Below are 21,383 nucleotides of genomic sequence, written 5' to 3'. Positions count from 1 at the left end.
CGCCTCCCCTGGATATTTTGCATAAATGAGGTTGTCCTATATATAGTCTCATCCCTGCAGATGCCATAGTGACAGGGCTATTGTTTCATGTTCCAGTGTGCCTCGGGTTGGTCCTTCTGATGAAGATATGTTGCCTGAAACTTCCTCATGACTTATCATTAGTGAGCTACAATTTGGGCACCAAGGTTCATAGTTATAAAAAAGAATGATTATAATTCATGCATTGACATAATGTTATTCCAATTCTGGACCAATGAATTTAAAACTGGATAAGGCACATATTGGACTAGGTAATTTATTATAATTTGCCAATTGTTATATTCAGTGCATTCAGAAAGTATTCAGACCCCCTTCACTTTTGCTATGCTGCAACCTGAAATGAAAGGGGGTCTGAACACTTTCTGAATGCACTATATAATGATTTATGTACTTTATCTTCTGACAGATTTTTTTCTCCCTGCACTTAAGCCTACTTGCTTAGAAATTGGAAAGTTTTGCATGGAAAGAATGAATTATATAAGCTATTCAGTAATAAAAATAAAAATAAAGCATTAAATATATTATCAAGTAAATAATAGCATGGAAGTAAAAAGAATTGTTGAATGAAAAAAAAAACCATTTAATGGGCCATGAAAGGAGGTGCCAAGCAATTGGTGATAACAGAGACACCATTTCAATTTTTCTATTGTTTTAGCTACAGCTTTATGCTTTGAAAAAGGTTCCGTGTTGCTCTTGGATGGTTGCTCCTTCCTATTTTATTAAGGAAGAAAAATATACTGTCTGATGGTGGACAATATAATAGTGAGGACTTAAAGGGGAATCTTATCTCTAATATAAGCCTTTGTATGTTTAATTAGTTTTTAATCAAGTTTTTTATACCTTAATTGTGCTATTTGTTTTGTGGGTTGCTGAGAAAAACTGTAATGAAGCTATGTAAATTTTAAAAAGAACATAAAAACAAAGTGCAATTGTCTGGGCACCAAAATCATGCTGAACTAATTTACTGTGATCTATTCAGGTCAAAAAAGTCAAGATGGCAACTACAATCTCACAATTAACTCCCATCTTTACTGTTTTTAACCTCTCTCCCCATGTTCTTGTGGTATTACTGTGGCTACTTCACACCCCTGTTATTTTGCTAACTCTTAAAAAAAATAAAAATCTGATTAAGAGAGATCCCTAGTGTATTATTTAAATCCTCAAATGCTCCCATCACAATTTTTTTGAAATTCTGGCGATGCCTGAATAAGTGAATCAATGAGATTATTTACATTGCACTTATAATATACTTTGTAAAGATTAGTGTTTTAAAATATATACGCACACATCCAGCTGAATGAAATTCTCCTCTGCATTAGCTAAAAACCATTCCCCACATGAAGAAAAGCTTATTGTTTATATACTAATGCAGCTCGCCAGAAAAAAAAAGAAACGACAGTCCTAATTCACGACCATAAACAAGGCTGAGGACATTCAAATACATACTTTTAAGAGCTTTTTGCTTGGATGAATGAATCTGTCACTTCTTTTTTCTCTCACACAAATAGTTTCTAGCCAAGAAAAACATACCAAACATGTTGTTCACCTTTCTCTGGTGGTATCAGTCATTGGGAGCTCATCCCTCAACATAGCCCAGTCTCCTACTTGCAGAATTGCTATCTACTCTTTTAACACTGGAGCACTCTCTTACTTTTAAAAATATATTTTATGATAGAAACAAAATATATTTGAAGCAAAGCTCCAATGACAATTAGCTTTCTCATATTTTTTATTTTGCACAGGAGTATAATATGGAGCTGTAGCTATGAGAACACAATATGAAGTCACAGGGAATATGTAGTCCTCAAAGTTTTGAGCCAAATACCTCCAAAGTTGGTTCCAAATCGTGTGGTTTTTAAAATAATTATGGAATAAAAATATTAATTGTAATTTATATTTAATTTAAATATAAAACTAAGCCAGAATTTGTTTCCCCCCTGATCCTACTTATTTCTTTAGCCCAGGTCTGAGTTCTTACAAAGATCAAATGTAATTCAAAATATTTTCATCCCACAAATGTGGTATACCTTTGGCATATTGGCCCTGATCTGGTGCTAACAGCATAAGATAAAATTGAATCTTGATATAAAAAAGAATGGATCTTTCTGAAAATATTCTGATTCTTGTTTTTATCTTATAAAAAATGCTGAAAGCATCTTGCTATTTAGAATATAGGTATTATTCTTTGGGAGCTTGAAAAACTGAATTCATATTTTGATTCTTCCTGCAGAGAAGGCAGAAAATCTGAAGGATGATGCTTCCCAAAGATATAATTGAATTATAGTGTCATGCAGTGGTGTTAGTTTGAAGGGTAAGTTATGCTGACATCTATAGAAACTGAATATAGATCTCAGGCTTCTAGTCCATCTCAGAAAGTGGAAATAATAGAAGAGCACAAGAAAAAACATTTTAGAGCGTATCTAAAGTATTAATTGTCATAACTCAAGCTTAACTGACTGCAATATTTTTATTCCTTTTGTGGATCATACATATTTTTGTTAACTTATTTTTAAAAGTTTATCTTCATATTTTGCCCTACCTGAATAAGACTCAAGAGCAGTGGTACAATAAGCCATAATTAAACCAACTTAAACTAAATGCTAACATTCATTTAAAAAAAACTCTGCATGGTAGACAGGCATAGATATTAGAAAATAGTTATTCTGTTATGTGAAAAATTCTCATTTGCTACAATATTGTGTAACATTTGGAATATTGTGCAAAAAAATATTTCCAACATTATGTCTAGTCTCGTTCCTTTTCCTCTCATTCCTTTTCCTCCGTGGTCACGTTCCTTTTCCTCAGCTAGTGATCCTCATTGCAACTGTTTTTCTTATGTGTCATAATATAATGTTAAATACATGCTTTGCATTTTGAATCCACTTTGGGCTTCTCCCAGGGATTGTGCTTCCCTTGTTTATTGACCTCTCAGAAAACATTGACTTACTAATTTATACTAGAATTATAGTAAGGGTTTTTTGCTTGGTTCTTTTTAACAATCTAAAAGCAGAATTGCAAAAAAATCATCTAATTAGGATATATAGAGACGTGTGTGTGTGTGTGTGTGTGTGTGTGTGTGTGTATGCAGGTCTTGGCATATTCAGGTATTTTCCCATGTAAGATTGAGAGTATCTTGGTGAAGTTTCAACGAGGTCCCACTCGCCATCTTCAGGCTGGTGCTTTCAGCTTCATTCTTGTGTGAGCAAAGCATGATCAGAGCTGCCGTCTCTCTCTATAAATACTGGTGGGGAGGAGTGCTGTGCTGGCTCTGTTGTAAGTGAATCCACTTTGTTGTTATTTCTATTGTTATTTTTTGTTATTTCTTGATTGGTTGATGGAGTTGATGTTTGCAGATTGGTTGGCTTTTTCATAAGAACCTGTATGGCTGAGGTGCTGGCCGTATTATAGAGAGATGGAAGCTCCGATCACACTTTGCTTGCACAAGCATGAAGCCCAAAGCACCAGCCTGAAGATGGCAAGTGGGACCTCATCAAAACATTGCCAAGATACTCTCAATCTTTCACTGGAAAAGACCTGAATACGCCAAGACCTGCATACCTGTACCCATGAAAATCTACGAATATATATATATATATATATATATATATATATATATATATATACACACACACACACACACACACACACACACACACACACACACACACACACATACATATACATATATATACATATATACATATACATATATATATATATATATATATATATATATATATATATATATATATGGATCTTTGGTTGTTCGGGTTTTCTCCCGCGTAAGATTCGAAGTATATAGGCAACGTTTCGATGAAGTCTCATTCATCATCTTCAGGCTTTTGTCTCCGGCTCTGTGCTTCTCAGAGTAATGGAGATTGCAGCTGCTTCCTCCTTTTAACAGAGGCTTCTGTATTGTGTTCATCTGTGAGTCAGACTTTTACAGTTGTTTCAGTTTTAAATTTGGCACTAGCTTACTGCTGTGCCAGAATGGTTTTTTCTTCATCTTGATTGGTTGGGAGTATTGGTCTGTGTTTATTGGTCTTGGAGTTTGCTGTGTTCTGCTTGATTGGTGTTTCTAATATCTTGTCTGTTTTGTGGCTTTTTTTGGTCTTGATTGGCTGGCAACATTGTGTTCCTGTATTGGAGGCTTTTAGTGCCTATTTTAGAAGCCATAGAGATTGAAAAAAGACCAGAAAGCATGAATAGAAGAGATGATTCCACCAGACCGTCAATTATTTGGAAGCCTGCACTCACAAACAAAAATATATCCACACCACTAACCAGGCAAACACCTGGGCACAAACAGATCCCCCCTGATACCTCCAGCTCAAACATACCCCAACCAGGCACCCAGATGAAACCTAGCTTCCTAACAAATGATAGCCGCCCATTTACTCAGAGCCAAGCTGCACTAAAAGCCTCCAATACAGGAACACAATGTTGCCAGCCAATCAAGACACACAAAAAAGCCACAAAACAGACAGAAAATATTAGAAACACCAATCAAGCAGAACATGGCAAACTCCAAGACCAATAAACACAGACCAATACTCCCAACCATTCTGGCACAGCAGTAGGCTAGCCCCAAATTTAAAACTGAAACAACTGTACAAGTCTGACTCACAGACGAACACAATACAGAAGCCTGATGATGGCAGATGAGATTCTGCCAAAACGTTGCTACAACTTTAAAAGCACAACTATAATGATGTGGGAAAATACCCGAACAAAGCTGAATACCACACACACACACACACACACACACACACACTTGTGTGTATATGAGTGCATGTGTATGCATGTGTATATATGCATATATTTATGTGTGTGTGTGTGTGTGTTTGTATGAGAGAGTGAGAAAATAGCCTGGGCATCAAGCAAGTAGTCAGGAATTGTGGAGATTGTACCAGAAAGAGATAGCTTGAGTGAGCTGAAAATAATGAAGAAAGATCAGAGTAACAAAAAGGGCATTTTACAATAAATTCAAATTAAAAACAAACATTATACCAATTGTTTGATAAATAGATCAGAATGCTAACAGGTAGTAAAGAAAAGATAAAGCTACTCAACTCCTATTTTGGTTCAGTATTTTCCAACTAAAAAGTAAATATTCCACCAGGAAATTGTAATGAACAGGAGAGAATTGAAACTTAATACCAATATAAATATATTCAGGAAATAGCCTGCTATTTGAATGAATTTAGATGTATAGGATGAGATTAATTGCATCCTGGGGTACTTAAGGAAGTAGATTATAGTCTGGTTGTACTTTTATGTCTGAAAAATCCCAGAAAACAAGTTAAGTGCTACCTTACTGAGGGAATAGCAAAGGTTCTTAGAGTTAGGATTCCTATCTTCAAAAAGAGGGAAAATGAAACCAGAGAATCTGACGGGGAAGATTTTAATGCAGATTATAAAGTGATAGATGTGCAAGCACCTTGAATACAGTGCAGTAATTTCCAGAAATCTATATAAATTAGTAAAAAGAAATATAGGCAAGTTAGTCCTACTCTTATTTTTTTGTATTTTTTAAATTACATAATTTCTTTAATGGACTGTGGAAATATAGTATATCTTGATTCCTGGATAGCATTTGAAAAATATCACATCACTTTATTAGTAAAGCAGTTAAGAGTGGCTTGAATGACATGACAATTAAGTAGAAACATAGATGTGTCAAAAATTACACTCAAAGAGTAGGCATTAACAATTTCTCTTCACATTTTAGAAAGACATTAAGCATTAGAATATTTTCCAGAGAACTAGGTCTTCACATCTGAAGTAAGCTAATTTGAATCTCCTTTTTGGTATTGGAAAGGAGTATGAATATAGTTTCTAATATTTTCAGGAACCGATCTCCAATCCAAATTTTAATTAGCAATTAAACAAATGAAACAATTGATTATTTAATTACATTGATAATGGTGTTTTCTCCTGTACTTGGCAGATGTAGGTTCATTTGCAAACATTATTAAATATGTAATACTATAGCAGTGGGAAGGGCAAAACAATGAAAACAGAACAGTTTGCATTGCTCAATTAGCATTGCTTTGAGAATACAACTGTTTGAATGGAATCACACTGGAAACAATTTGCATTCAGACAAACTGTCAAGCTGCCTCTGATCAATTCTTATGAAAGAAAACCCCTTAACTCCATAGATTCAGAGGATTGCTAAGAATGAACTGAATGCAGCAAAAATCAGGCCAGGTTTGAAGTAAACATGAAACGAAAAAGACAAATAAAAACTTACCCCAGGCCCTCCCAATCATGGGTCAGGACGATATTTTGAGAACATCCCCGGTCCAGGTGCTCTGCGCTGCCCTTGTGCATCCCATTCCCTTGAAAATGTTAAACAACCCAAGCTAGTGTCATAAAATTGAAGTCAAGCCACTTAAAATAGAGTTTTCCAATATTTCTTTTATTCTTGTATTATTTGGAGAAAAAGCAAAGCAAGTGTGCAACTAAGCTTAATTATTTCCTTTATATTTGTACACTAGCTCTATACCCGTGCTTCGCTACGAAACTATGTGATTTGGCTTAGTTTTGGGGGAGGAAAACAAGGGGGGAAATTGTGCCTCTGCCTACCAGCATTCATCGGTATTCATTTGGCTAGCGTCCTGTCAGTGTGTGAGGGAGTTGAGGGCTGTTTGGAAACTGAAACAGCATTTGCTGTGTGAGCAAGAAGGAGACAGCAGAAGCCTGGGTGTGGCTTAGCTCAACTGTTCTGTAGTAAAGCTGGCTGCTGCTGTGAAACTGAAACTGCAACTCCTCTCCTCTGCTTGTGCTTTGCATTTGGAACAGCTTTCTTTTCAGGTGGGGAGGGGGAGTAGAACTCCTTAGCATCAGAGTGTGTTAATAATAATATATGAAATACTAATGCTCTGATGATCATTTCGAAAAATCCTGTCTTAGTGAGCACCTAGAAGCCAAGAGGAACATACATGCCAAATTTCAAGTTTATATACTTTATGGTTCTGGAGATTTTGTGATGACTCGTGAGTGGTATTTCCCTTTTATATAGATATACTTGTCTAATTTCAAAGTTATCTTACTAAAATAAGCTATGCCCAACAAGGCTACTCAAGTTACTATGCTCAACAAGGCTATTCAAGTTACTATGCCCAACAAGGCTGTTCAAATAACTATGCTCAACAAGCTGTAAAGGCTGTTCAAATAACTATGCTCAAGTTGCTGTAAATATTGTTGCCCAACTAGGCTACACATTCACACAATATTCACATATACTCGCAACACAGGTGATCAGGCTGTGTAAGAGTGGGCTGGGAAGCAGATTCGGGGCATCCCCTGCTCCAAGAGTCATCTTGAACTTCAGAGGTCTGGATTCATTCCAGTCTTCTCTTTATACCCAGCTTGTTTACTCTGAATCCATGTGTATGGTACATATTGCCCCAGTCTTGTCAGGAACTTCACATTCTTACTCCCTGTTCCATGACTCTTATGAAAAGTACAATCCACTATATTCCTTACGTCTAGAGGTGGTATTCAGCAGGTTCTGACCAGTTTGGAGAACCGGTAATGGAAATTTTGAGTAGTTCAGAGAACCGGCAAATACCACCTCTGACTGCCCCTGCCCCCATCTCTTATTTGCCTTCCGAGTCCCAGCTGATTGGCTGGGTCTTCTTTTGTTGTCCTGCACAGGAGAACAGAGCTGGAAAGCAGGTTAGTGGAATGGAGAGGGGTGGGGAGGGGGATTTTGCAGTATCCTTCCCCCAGGAGTGGGGAGGGAATGGGGATTTTGCAGTAACCTTCCCCTGCCACGCCCATCAAGCCACTCCCACCAAGCCATGCCATGCTCACCAAGCCACACCCGCAGAACCAGTAGTAAAAAAAATTGAATCCTACCACTGCTTATGTCTATTAATGTTCTACCTGGTATTACCAACAATAAATCATTCACACATTCAGAATCTTTCCTTATCAGTAGTATACATATTCCAACAATGTGAGTTTTCCAGTGAGTTTATGAAAAGGCTAAAACCACTCCAGGACTAACCACACACTTTATGAAACCCAAGTCCAGTAGAGCCAACATCTTCCCCTGGGTCCTTGACCACTAGTTCCACAGGAACTATTATGGGGATTATAATTTGACTTACCAGGGGGTCATTGTTGCAATCCGTTTCACTTTTTCCCAGGCCAGTCAGAGCTTGCAGCCCTTCATAATCAGAAGGCACAATGGCTTCCACCCCTTTCGGTGCTGTCTCATGGGACCTTGGAGCTGGTTTCTCTGCCTTTTTCCCTGGAATTGCCACGGATTTGGGGCTGAGCTTGGTGGATCAGCATTTGGCAACTAAGTGTCCCTTCTTTCCACACTTACAAACATGCTGTGGATCACTGTCTGGGCTCAGACTTTCTCCTTGCTGACTTCTGGGTCTCCTTTCATCCAGAGGGGGAGGATTTGTGCCACCTGTAACTGCCCCAGTGTTGGTCTTTGGCCAGGTCTATCTCTACTTCATCCACCAGTTCATACCAGTGTTATAGGATGCATGGGCCCTACATGAGATGCAAGCCATATTTGAAGCAATCAGTCAGGATGTCTTCAGGCCGTATGCTGGATGACACACCAACTCTTGGAACTCCTGGGTATATGCAGCCACTGACCACTGAACTTGGGTAATGATCTTCATCTGGGACTGAGCCTTGTGCTCCACCAATGAGCCCTCAAACCATTGGCAAAGAGCTGCCATGAAGTGGTCATGATTCTGCAGCTGGGGGCGGGGTATCATCATTATGAAGGGAGACCATTGCACCCTCAAGAGCCATGGTCATGCATCTTATTTGGGCTAAATCCATCCCCAATCCAACCCCAAACTCCTGCATATAGTTCCAGACTTGCACCAGGAAAAACCCCAGTTACTTGGGGTCTGCCCTGTACTTCACTCCCAATGCTGGGCCTTTGGGGTCCAGCATCTCTGAGGGGCAGCTCCTGCAGGTGGAGGGGCTCACACAGTGGCAGCTGGTGGTGGCAACACTGCTGGAACTGGGGTTGGTCCAGGAGGAGCAGGTGCTATCAGCACTGTAGCTGCTGGGGCAGTAGCTCTATCTGCGGTTTGCCTTGGGGTGGTCCCAAGGAGCCTGAGCAGTCATCTGAGTGAGTTTCCCAGGCTCTCCAATTCTCAACCGCTTCATGCAATAAGCACAAGGCATGGCTCAGCATGGCATCCTATGGGTCTGAATCAAGAGGGGGAACTTTGCCTCTGTTCCCCTCATGCCATTCCAGTCTGTGGAAACCTCTACTTCCTTGAGTAACAGTCACCCCTGAGGGTTGTTCCTCTGGTTCTTCTTTTGCCCCACATTCAGTGACCATTTGAGTCTGGCAGGTTCCTCCTCGATGTCCAGCTCCTCCAGCCATTCCACTTCACCTCAGGCAGAGCATGGCCTATTAGGAAACTCACTCAGAGCTCTAGTCTCATCCAATTAGCTCCCACGGTTGGACATTTAGATGCTTGGTCCCCACAGTAGAGTAAAGTTTCCAGGTTGACCATTTCAGCAGACTTTGCTTAATGTCAGTGTTGCTTCTGATCAATTCCTAGAAAGAAATCCCTTGACACCATAGATTCAGAGAAAAGGTACTTTTATTAAGAACAAACTGAATGCAGCAAAAGTCAGGCAAGTTCTGAAGGAAACATGCAGAAAAAAGACAAATCGAAAATTACCCCAGAGCCCACCTCCCAGTAGTCAGGCAAACAGAGTCCAATCATTGGCCAGGATGATGTTTTTGGAACATCTCTGCTTCACACAGCCCTTATCCATGGACGGTTGACCTTGAAGTTGTTCAACAACCTAATCTCTCTGTGTCCAAGCCTCTCCATTGGTTTTCAGCAATTCTGCTTTCATACTATCTGCACACTTCCTCTTCTTCCAAATGCCCATTGCTCCCTCCCTCCCTGTTGGGAGGGTGATACAAACTACTGGTATACTTCCATCCCAGTGATGATCTGCTTATTTGATTATTGTTGATTATTACATGTAGTGCTGTTGTAATATTATAGTTAAAATTTGCATTGCGAATCAGGAACGTTCATTCTAATGTCATTTCTATTTTGGATATCTTAATTTCCCTTAATACTTACTTAATTTTCCATACCTGGTTTCCTCTCTTTTTCCCTTTTGCATTTCTTTAGGAGAAAGATAATACTAGTTTTTCTATGACTTTTAGAATTATATGTCTGTAGTGCTATCAGTATAATGTATATTTGACATAGTGTATATGATATATATACCGACTATGAATAATATCTGACACTACCATAATATGAAAAAGCATGTGATCTAATATCTGCTTAGTTACTGTCAAGCTTTTGGCTATAGCTATACCACTACCATCTTTCTATCTCCCTTACATCATTGCTGTTTTTAAAAAGGACAAGAATGAAACAACTATTCCAGCAGAGGATTTCTCCCCCTCCTAAAACTGTCACCAGTTTTACACACTTTGCTTGTTATAGAAGATGGTTTTGTTTTAAGGTTGTTTGTTTAACACAGTTGGATGCCATAAATCATTATTCTATGAAAACTGGTTATTAGATCCCCACATTTACCCAAGAAAAAGATCAGAAGCCAGTTTAGCTCACTCGTTCTATGTGGCTTTCTTCTAAGAATCCATTTCTCCTCCTTCTATCCTGATTTAAGACTGACAAAGGGAAATGTATAGGAAAACAACACATCCAAATAATCTAGTCTAAGTTGTTTTTTGTACAATTTATCAGAGATAAGAATTCCAGATGACAGTACTTTCTCTGCAGGGAATCCTATGGTTGCCTAAGATTACAGTGACTATTTGGGCTTCAAGATCACTTTTGCTGCATTCATCATTAAATCATAAACTGAATTAATAATGTTCACTGCAATGGGGGGAGGGAGGCTACAAAAATTGTTCAGGGTTAATATCATTTGTTGTTGTGTCTCACGTTTTGCTTAATTTCAGCAGCCATTGCTCCAGATTGCATAGATGCTGGTGGGAGAAGAACTTTTCTATGATATATATTGCAACATTTTTATTGCATTTCACAGGTCCTCCAGTAAACGTTACTTGCAATATTTTTATCAACAGTTTTGGATCAGTCACAGAAACCACAATGGTAAGTGCGGCAATGCCACTGGCACTGAAACAACTATCCTTGATATATGTCATAAACACAAACTGTCATTTTTTTCTATTTATTATTCAACTTGCAGGTCCTCCTGTAAATGTTACCTGCAACATATTTATCAACAGCTTTGGTTCAATAGCTGAAACTACAATGGTGAGTGAGGTTGCCTATTGAAGCCATCTTGTGAAGGAGAGGCATGTGCCATGATGGATCTGAGGTTTCCTAAATCTGGAAGCCTCAGATGTGAGAGTGACCAAAAATGTGCTTTGTTTTTCAGAAAAATCTAAAAAGTCATTTTAAGGGGGTAAAAAAACCCTTGCGAGGTAATTTTTGTTTTGCCTAGCATTCAAATTAAATACATTAAAGAATGGTAGGCATACACAAATACAGGTAGTCCTTGACTTATGACCACAAGTGAGCCCCAGATGTATGTTGCTACATTTGTTGAGTTTTGCTCCATTTTATGACCTTTCTTGTCAAGATTGTTAAGTGAACCACTGCAGTTGTTAAGTTAGTAACATTGTTGTTAAATGAATCAGGCTTCCCCATTGACTTTGCTTGTCAGAAAGTTGTAAAAGGTAATCACATGATCCCTGGACGCTACAACTATCATAAATATGGACCATTTACCAAGCACCTGAATTTTGATCACCAAACCAAGGGGATGCTACAATAATCATAGTGCGAAAAACAGTCATAAGTCACTTTTTTCAGTACTATTGCAACTTTGAACAAAATGAATGGTTGTAAGTTGAGGACTACAAGGCAGAATAGAAATATAATAAACAATCTTTCATGAAGATCAAAACCAGCCAATTGAAGCAGTTATCTTTCTTATATTCCCTACTGGTAAGGCAGGCCTCATGTTTTTAACTCTGCATGAAAAATTGGGCAAATCATAGCTTTTGCTCACATCAATAATAGCCAATTGTTTTGGCAACTACATCACAAATCAGTTCAGACTATAAAAGAACACTATTAGTAATCTATTGCTTTTACTATTCCATCTACTGAGATGTGTTTTTTGTCCTCTTAATTTAGTGGGATAGCAGAAGGAGAAACAACTAAGTGTGCAGAATAAACTTGAGGCATTTGGGCTCTCTCGCTTTTATTCACATGTAATTGGTGCCACAAAAAATGCAACAAAACCTATTCAGGTTATGCCATCTGTTTCTGGAATATTACAGACATCAACTTTATTTTTAAGAGGAAAATGCCATGAAAGTAATTCAAAATTTTAAACTCCAAAGCAAGGGAACTATATATTACAACAGCAATGTAATATATAAGAGGTTGCTTCCAGCCCATTGATTAGCATGATGATGTGGAAGCTGGCATAATTTTCTTTCCTCTTCTGTCTCACACATATTAGAGCCACGTAGGAGATATCGAGGGAAAATAGGAGAATCCCTCTTCAAATCCATCTGTAGTTCACCATGGATTTTTATTAATTTTTTGCTCTGCTTTGAGAAAGGAAAAATACTGTAAGATTAGGACACGAAATGGAAGCCCAAAACCAGCAACATAAAACTAGCTCCTCTAATAGTGTGCAGCCATATACCTTGGTAAGTCTGGACTTGAGAGAGAGGATTATGAGATAGTTTCTACCATGGGAACAGAGCTTCTGTGTCTTCCCCAGTATGGAAACATATCTGAAATATTTTCAGCCATCCTTCAGTTCAGATTTGTTAAAAAGAAATATAAGCATTGTTCCATTAGTTTTGATAAGCCCATTCCCCTTGCTAGCTTTCTTCATTTCAAAGGATCATGCTATTTAAATTCCTGAATCAACCATGCCTTGGATTTTACTCATTGGTCACACATTTATATTTATCACTAAGCATGAGCGTGAGCCAGTTTAGTTAAATATAATACAGATTATATTTCTTAATTAGTATGTGAGATTAGCTCCTGCTTCTTAAAGGCTAGTTTGAAACAACATTTCAGCAGCCCTACCCACCCCCATACTTTCAGGATTTCTTCCACATTGGGACAACAGCAGAAAACTTCTTTACATTTTACACCTTTCCTGATGACATCAGCAGCTGCACCTGCAATGCAGCAGCCTTTTACCCTACTTAGCAAGCATGTATTTGCAGTGTTGTGTTGTCATGTTTTCATATATTATCATATCATATAAGCAGAATATATCATATCATATATTCTTATATGATATATATCATATCATATAAGCAGAAAACCAATAGGAACAAAGATCCTTTTTGCCTGAGTTCTCCAATCCTTCTAAAAAAAAAAAAGTTAAGTTGATCCCCTTAACTAGATTTCTAAGTAAGGAAGGATTCTGTGAGAAAAGTTCTAATCCTGATTATAGGTGAGCATGAGTGATAATGAAATTTTAAAAACTGAAGTAGGGTGAATTCTGCTTGTCACTGGCTTTGCAAGATGGCATTCAATGGTGATATTTGCACGAACTAATGCTGATTGCATTAATCAGACTCATCCATTGCATTTTATTGTTTCTATAATGTGAATATTGTGGGTTTATTACTGCTTTTCAGCTAACAACAACAACAACAAAGCTAAATATTGGAGTAGCTTCAAACCAAGACTTTTAGCTTCCTCATTTGCTAAATTATAACATACCTGATGACAGTGTCAAAGGAGACCTTTTTAGTTCAGTGCTGTTCAGATGTCTGTGGCTGAGTTTCTTAAAGCTGACATCTCACCAATAAATATATTTGAATCTGAATGAAGGAATGTTGTTGAAGGCAGACATCAGCTACTACTCATCCGCTTTGCTTTATAAAGTCAATCTAACAATACGATAAGCAGCATTGTGATATAATAAAATTCTGAGTTTCCTGGGACTTCCAGAAGTTATTCTTCCAGAAGTTATTTGTCTAGGTGTTTGAATATGGCTGGATGAAGTAAAATTGGAAAATGAATGCAAATTGAAAATTACTCATAGTGTGTTGATATAAACCCACTTCTTAATCGGGAACTATTATTTCTGGCAAGAAAAAAAAACTTCCTCCTGAAACTTGATTTTGATTCTTATTTTTATTTGAGATGGGCTTAACAAATATAAATGTATGTGGGTTTAAAAGCTTAAATTGCATATTGTCTGCAATTTTAAATTTAAACAATCTTTGTGTTTCTAAACTTCTTGTATTGAAATTTTTAAAATTGGGCTTGATATATATTCAAATACATTCACATTTTAAATCAATGCACCGGGCTTTTATGTGGCCTTTTCATTTTATTCTCTGCCTTTTTGTCCTCACTCCAAATGCTTGGCAAGATGACAAATTTTTGTGTCACTATTTTTATGTTAAGCATTTTTCTGAGGCAGAAAGCCAACATTTGTTAGGCCAACAACTGTTAAAATAATATGCTGCTACATTTTTAAGACATTGCTAGGACTAAACATTCCCAAAGATACTAAAATCATAAATCTATATTTTATACAGCTTTAAGAAGTTATATTTGTACCAGTTTTAATCATTTATGTACATATGTATGAATGTTGTCAAGGAATTCAGGAGTTCAGCTTACTTTATTTCTTGTATTGGTATACTAATTTGCCAGGCAGATATTCTAAAAGAATTAAATAATGTTGCCATTTAATTTAATATTTTGTAAACTTCCTTGCTTTGGACTCACATACATTTAAACAGTATATACATAGAAATATGCACTTTAAGAAGATTTCCTGTAAGAAAATGTACTACCTTGATATATAATATCTTCCTATTTGATAAATAGAGTATATTCTTAGTCTTAGATACTAAAGCTTATAGCAAAAAAGTACCTTACATGATAAAATATAAGCCACTTTAATTGTACCTTTTAATTCTTCCCCACACTCCTAATCCACTGTGAGAGAAAGAAGAGATAGGATCCACTTACGCAGCTCCCCTTCCTACTATATGTCTGAAACCATGCCCCATGTTCTAGTGTTGAAAAAAATCATAGTTGGGAGTTAGCTATATTGGTGAAAATTCTGTGTTTGCTCTAGCATAGTAATGGTATATGAAAACCTCTGTAAGAAGTGTTGACTCCCTTACAACCTAGATCCAGGTTTGATATCTGGAGGGTGACAGGACTTGATGAGGGTTGAGGGGGCACCACAAAGTTGAGAATATGGCTTTGTTGTACAGTATGTACAAAGAAGTGGGGGCACCAAGATTTGTCAGTGCTTAGGACACTAGTCAGCCTTAATCTGCCACTGGACTACTTGTTATAAGGATTATGCCAAATTTGGGACATTTGCTAATCTATGAAAAAGGTACTCCATAGGCAAAGGGTACAAAAGAATTCCTTTTCAGCTCAGCTTTGTCAGGCTATGTCAGTATACTGAGTTCATCCTCCAGTCTCTTACTTAGGACAGGAGGAAAAAGTTTAATTTGCAAGAATGGCATTTGATATCCACAAACATTTTTGTTGATGATTCTAAAAGACTTATAAAATTTTGAATGCTTTAACATTGCAATCACTTATCTGAGAATCGGCTCCCAGGAAATTAGATATGAGCATCATTTGTTGGGCTATATACTTTTAATTCTTATGATTTTCCATTTTTTTCAGTGATTAAAATTTATTCTCTTTTAAAGATACTTCTAGAACCTCTCTTTTCTGTTTGCCTGGGACCAAAATTACATTTGATCCCCCAGGATAAAATCCGTGTTGTGTCTGCTGCTAAACATAAATATAAGACAGTAGTGAGAATAATTAATTCAGAATTTTATGGACTGATAATAAGTAACTTTAAGAACAAACCCCATGCTACCCAGATGTATATTTGCACAAGAACATATGGTATGCATTTGCATAACATGTATATGAAACATTTAGTCATTGTTCACCTTTCTCTGATGGAAAGCATTCTTTTATTACCACATGAAAAAAATAAAACTTCAGAGCTTCATGAATCTGTTTGACCCAAGCAGTTAACTGTGATTAGAAAGCCCATAAATATAAATATTTAACTATCCTTGAAGTATACCCACTTTATGATGACATATTACCTATGATATATTCAGGAAGATCCAGACAGATTCTTATCCCTAAAAGTTATCACCCAAAGCTTTTCTAGATGCTGTGGCAGATTCTACTTGAACATAAGATTATTCTTAGGAACTGCTGGAATAAGAAAACAATATTCACTTCACGCACATCTCATTTTAGGATTTGACACTGCCCAAGATTAAAACATTTGTGGAAAAAGTTGTGATCTGTCTGATTCAATGTCTGTATTAAAGAACATTATATGCAGCATATTCGGGTTTTAATTTTTCTCCTATTATTTATATCACAATCCACTGACATCTTCTATGGCATAAATGATACTAAGGTGTGGAATGTGGATCTACTGGAAAAAATAATTTCAATTATTAAACTAAATTTGAACAATTTAAATTAGAGAGATAATCTGGGTATATTTGATTTCTTTTCACTTCATTTTTCCCACCATCCTTCAAGTAGATCGTCATTTCATGATTTTTTTGGATTTTATGTACACACATATACATTCAAGATTATAGATAGATAAATAGATAAGATAGATAGATAGATAGATAGACAGACAGATAGATAGATAGATACAAAGAGACATAGAGATAGATAGATATGAAGAGAGATAGATATAGATAGAAAAATAGAACATTTTTTAAATCTCTGATTTAGAAAATATGAAAATCATTCTTTCTGAAATACCATTGGATATTGTAAATAAATTATACTCTTCAAAAGGTTTTATTGAATTAACCTAGTTTCCAGATTATAAAATACGTATTTGTTTTCCTTAAACCTTGGGACAGTTAGTTTTGAAACCAGAGTGTCAAACTCGATTTCATTGAGGGCCGCATCAAGGTTGTGTTTAACCTTGGGGGGGGGCAGGGAGGCATGGCCAGGGGGGGCATGGCCAGGGGGGGCATGGCCAGCTTAACATCACTTGTGTTAGGGGCACCTGTGGTGGCCTGAGTGTTCTGCCAGTAAAAATGGGCTCCCAAGCTCTGTTTTCAGCTGGGATGGCCTCCTGCAACCCTCTGAGAGTGAAAACAGAATTGGGAAGGCCACCCATGGCTCTTGCAAGCTCCATTTTCAGCTGCAATGGCCTCTTGCAACCCTCTGCCAGCAAAAATGGAGCCCGGGAGCACCGCACGCAGCCCTCCCAAGCTCCATTTTTGTTGGCAAAGGCACTGCGGGCCGGTCCTTTGCTTTTTCCAGGGCAGCTCTGTGGGCCAAATCTAAGCACTCCATTGGCCGGATCCGGCCCCTGGGACTTGTGTTTGACACCCCTGTTTTGGAATATAGAATACTCCAATTATTAACTATCAAAACTTACTTTCATGAATAGCTTTTATAAAAATCCTTTCCAAATGAAAGCTACAGGAGTTTCAGTCCTGCTAAAGCATATAGACCAGTGGTGGTATTCGACCGGTTCTGCCCGGTTCTGGAGAGCTGGTAGGAGCGATGAGCAGCAGAGACTGAACCGGTTCTCTCCGCTGCTCTAATGGCTCTGCTGTTGGGCCCACCCGCCTGCCCGGGCTCCCATACTCACCTTTATTCGCTGAATTTGAAGTGCAGCTGCTTTGCGTGGCACAGAATAGTGCCGCACGGCAGCTGCTGAAGCGACTGGGATCATGTAGGCTTGCAGGAGGCAAGGTAGAATGCCTCTATGCCTGCACAAATGCCTCTGCACCTGTGCAAAGTGCACATTTGGCGCGCACGTGCACACCAAACCACGCCCACCGAGGTCAAAAAATACTGGAAGAAAATACAGAGATGGCTTTTTGAGATTACAAAATATAAATTGAATTTGGAACTCAAAACGTCTTTATTAGGTATGATCAAAGGGAATTTGAGTAAAGATAAAAGATACCTTATTGTACACATCTTAACTGCAGCAAGAATCACATTAGCACAAAATTGGAAGAGTGATAAAATACCACCAGATGAAGTTTTGATTCAAAAAATAATGGACTGTGCTGAACTAGATAAATTCACTATGGAACTGAAAGGCAAAGAGGATCGAGAATACTATGTGATATGGGAGAGGTGGTACAAATGGGTGAAGAATAGGGATAAAAATAATGTATAGTCACAAAATAAGAAACATATATATACAGTGACACAATAACTGTTAATGGAAATGAGATTTTTGTATTTTTTGTTTTTAAAGAATAAAAATTTAAAAAAAAACCACACCCACCGAACCAGTGACAACAATATCTGAATCCCACCACTGATTTAGACCAGTGGTGGTATTCTACCAGTTTGGCCAGGTTCAGCCAAACTGTAGGTCTGAGGATCATCTGTGAGCGAACCGGTTCACTCCAACGATCAGCTGCTAGTTCCTTCCACCCACCCTGGCTCTATACTGATCTTTATTTCCTGCTTTTGAAGTTAGCAGCTTTGCGTGGCACAGTGGATTGCCGCGCATCAGCTGTTGAAGACATAGGGAGAGTGCAGGATTGCAGGAGAAGGTCAGTAACAAACCCTCTGCACGCACGCACATACGAAGCACACATGCGTGTGCAAAGTGTGCCCACCAAGCCACACTCACAGAGCTGGTGGTAAAAAAGTTGAATTCCATCACTGATTTAGACAATTCAAAAACTAACCAAAAATACAACTGAATGTATTGGCTTCTGTTTTAAGTACATTGTATTCCTCTAATACTCTCATAAAAGTTTTAAAATAATTACCTGATTGAAAATGTTTATCACATTGTCTAATCATATTTTTAAAAAATGTTTCCTACCCTCTTTTAAAATATAATTCCTAACTTTTATGTGAATCCAAATAGAAAAATTGATTTCTTGTCCAGTTGTCCCCAAAATATAAACATTTATGAATTTGGTGAAAAAATTTTTTTTTATAAAAAATACAATCCAAATAATGCAAAGGGAAATACTTTAAAAAAAACCCAATTTTTTTTGGGAAACAAGCATTTTAGAAACATCCACTACCTGCTGTAGCCCAAAGCCTGGGGATGAGTCCATTTTGTTTATGAAATGTCAGAATGGAGGACCATTCAGGGGGTCACTCAGAATGGGAATGCTATTTCAGAAGGTCTGTAAGGTTATGAAGTAACCTTATTTGATGGAATATGGAGCATGCTGAATCTGCCGGATTGTATTGGATGAACTCTTGGGAGACAGGCAGTCCCTTAAAATGACCAGTTTTTATGCCATGTTATTATAGTGATAACAAGTAGCTTAGATTGCATCTGGAAGCCAGCTGGTATAACAAAAAGTTCTAGATAGCTGAACAATTCTGCACTTGCTTTCCATATGGAATGGGAAAAAGAGAGAAATGCCTTCCTATGCCTGGGTTGATGGTCAAATTCTTGGTATGTTGTTGAAATAATTATAATTCAAATAATTATATTTCATTACAAGAACTGCCATATCTGCTACAGCTACACTTAGCATATGACTGACTGTGATAGTGGCTCATATATAGAAATGTATATTCATTGAAAATGCAGACATGTAAATCCATTCAAATGCAAGATTAGTTTCAGTGGAGCAGGTTATTTGAATGACACTCTCACATTTCTGGTTCAGCTGGAAAGCTAAAGAACAGGTAATTATGGCACACACTTGTGCCATTAGAGCAAAAGACCCCAACATTTTTGGTACCAGGGACCAATTTCATGGAAGACAATTTTTCCACAGATTGGGGGAGGGCCATGCAACGTAGATCCTTCACATGCACAGTTTACAGTAGTGTTCACGCTCCTAGGAAAATCTAATGCCTGATGATTTAAGTCGGGGGTGTCAAACTCAAGGCCCGGGGCCTGGATCTGGCCCACAGGTTGCTTAGATTTGGCCTGTAAGTCCACCCTGGAAACAGTGAAGAACCGGCCCATGGTGCTTCTGCCAGCAAAAACAGAGTTCGGGAGGGCCACCCGCAGCTCTCCCAAGCTCAATTTTTGCTGGCAGAGGGTTGCAGGAGGCCGTTGCAGCCAAAAACAGAGCTCAGGAGCCAATTTTTGCTGGCAGAACGCTTGGGCCACCACTTGCACCCCAACACAAATGACATTGAACTGGCATGCCCCCCCTGGCCACACCCAACCCGAGGTCAAATACAACCCTGATGTGACACCCCTGATCTAAGTGGTACTGGGGAAATGATGCTAGCACTGGGGAGTGGCTGCAAATACAGATGAAGCTTCGCTTGCTTGCCCCACTGTTCATCTCCAGCTGTGCAGCCCAATTCCTAACAGGCCACAAAGCAGTACTGGTCCATGGCCTGTGGGTTGTGGCCCCCAGTATTAAGATGAATATATGTGGAAAACAAAACAAAATTAAGCAATATCTTTAACTGTAGCTTAAATTATTAAAAATGAAATTAGATAATTTTAAGAAGATGAAGACTGGTGGGTCTTCATGACATTGCTCCCCATGTATCTTTGATTAGCAAAAAACCACCTAACCTCATAGTACCCTTGAAGTAGATAGATATCATGTCAGGACTCATTCATACAATATTTCTCATTCCCAAAGATACAACTGAAAGGTGAGAGGAAAAATCAGTAACACCCTCCACCCACCTTCAAAGACATCAAACAATTCTGCCTGTTACACAATGATGCCATAACCTTGTACCATTAGGGGAAAAATCTCTTAAAGTTACTCAGTCTATATTTTACATGATTTTTCAGCATAGCACAAAATGTCAATGTTATCAAATATTAGTTCTTCCTAGGACAGTCTGTGTTTACCTTCCAATAATTCAAAATGCATTCCTTGTACTGAGGTCAATAAGTATTCTGCACAGATTTCTAGCAAATGTTTATTTATAAATTACTCTGCTGGATATACCCTATGAATGCTTAGTTAGATACTTGCAAATTAATCAATGAAGAGGCAATCAAAATTAGTCTTTAAAATTCTGACAGGTTTTTATAATGTTTAGACAGTTTTTATTCTCACTATTATGGAATACTAATTGCATTTCAAAATGTTTCTGCTATGCTGAATAGATAAATTCTATTTATCAACAAAGCATATGGTAAATGAAAAGTTGCACTTCATACTCCATGACACAGTCAGAGGTTAATTTTGTTTTGGTTTTGAAAAGAATGAAGCAAAATTGCCACTCCGTAGCTTTAATAATAATAATAACAATAACAATAACAATAATAATAATAATAATAATAATAATAATAATAATAATAATAATAATAATAATAATAATAACCACAGTCCTAAACACTTGGGAAGTGTTCGACTAGTGATTTATGATACGAAA

General features: G+C 37.7%; 1 protein-coding gene across 3 annotated transcripts in view; it reads left to right on the top strand.

Annotated features, from left to right (window-relative positions):
• Positions 1-21,383, top strand: part of GLRA2 (glycine receptor alpha 2) — a 175,967-nt gene that overhangs the window by 12,119 nt on the left and 142,465 nt on the right. For 2 of the 3 annotated variants that reach the window (XM_087938314.1, XM_026714233.2), the window contains one exon: positions 11,080-11,147. In XM_087938314.1, coding sequence (XP_087794440.1) covers positions 11,080-11,147 — 68 coding nt within the window. Of the gene's footprint in view, positions 1-11,079; positions 11,148-11,244; positions 11,313-21,383 lie in introns of all 3 variants that reach the window. The other variant, XM_026714234.2, reaches the window with a different exon arrangement.

This window comes from Pseudonaja textilis, chromosome 8, assembly GCF_049901715.1.
Source record: "Pseudonaja textilis isolate UNSWEBS1 chromosome 8, rPseTex1.2, whole genome shotgun sequence".
In the NCBI taxonomy this organism is placed as follows: domain Eukaryota; kingdom Metazoa; phylum Chordata; class Lepidosauria; order Squamata; family Elapidae; genus Pseudonaja; species Pseudonaja textilis.
Note: the sequence above shows the minus strand (reverse complement) of the source record. Positions and strands in the feature narration are given on the sequence as shown.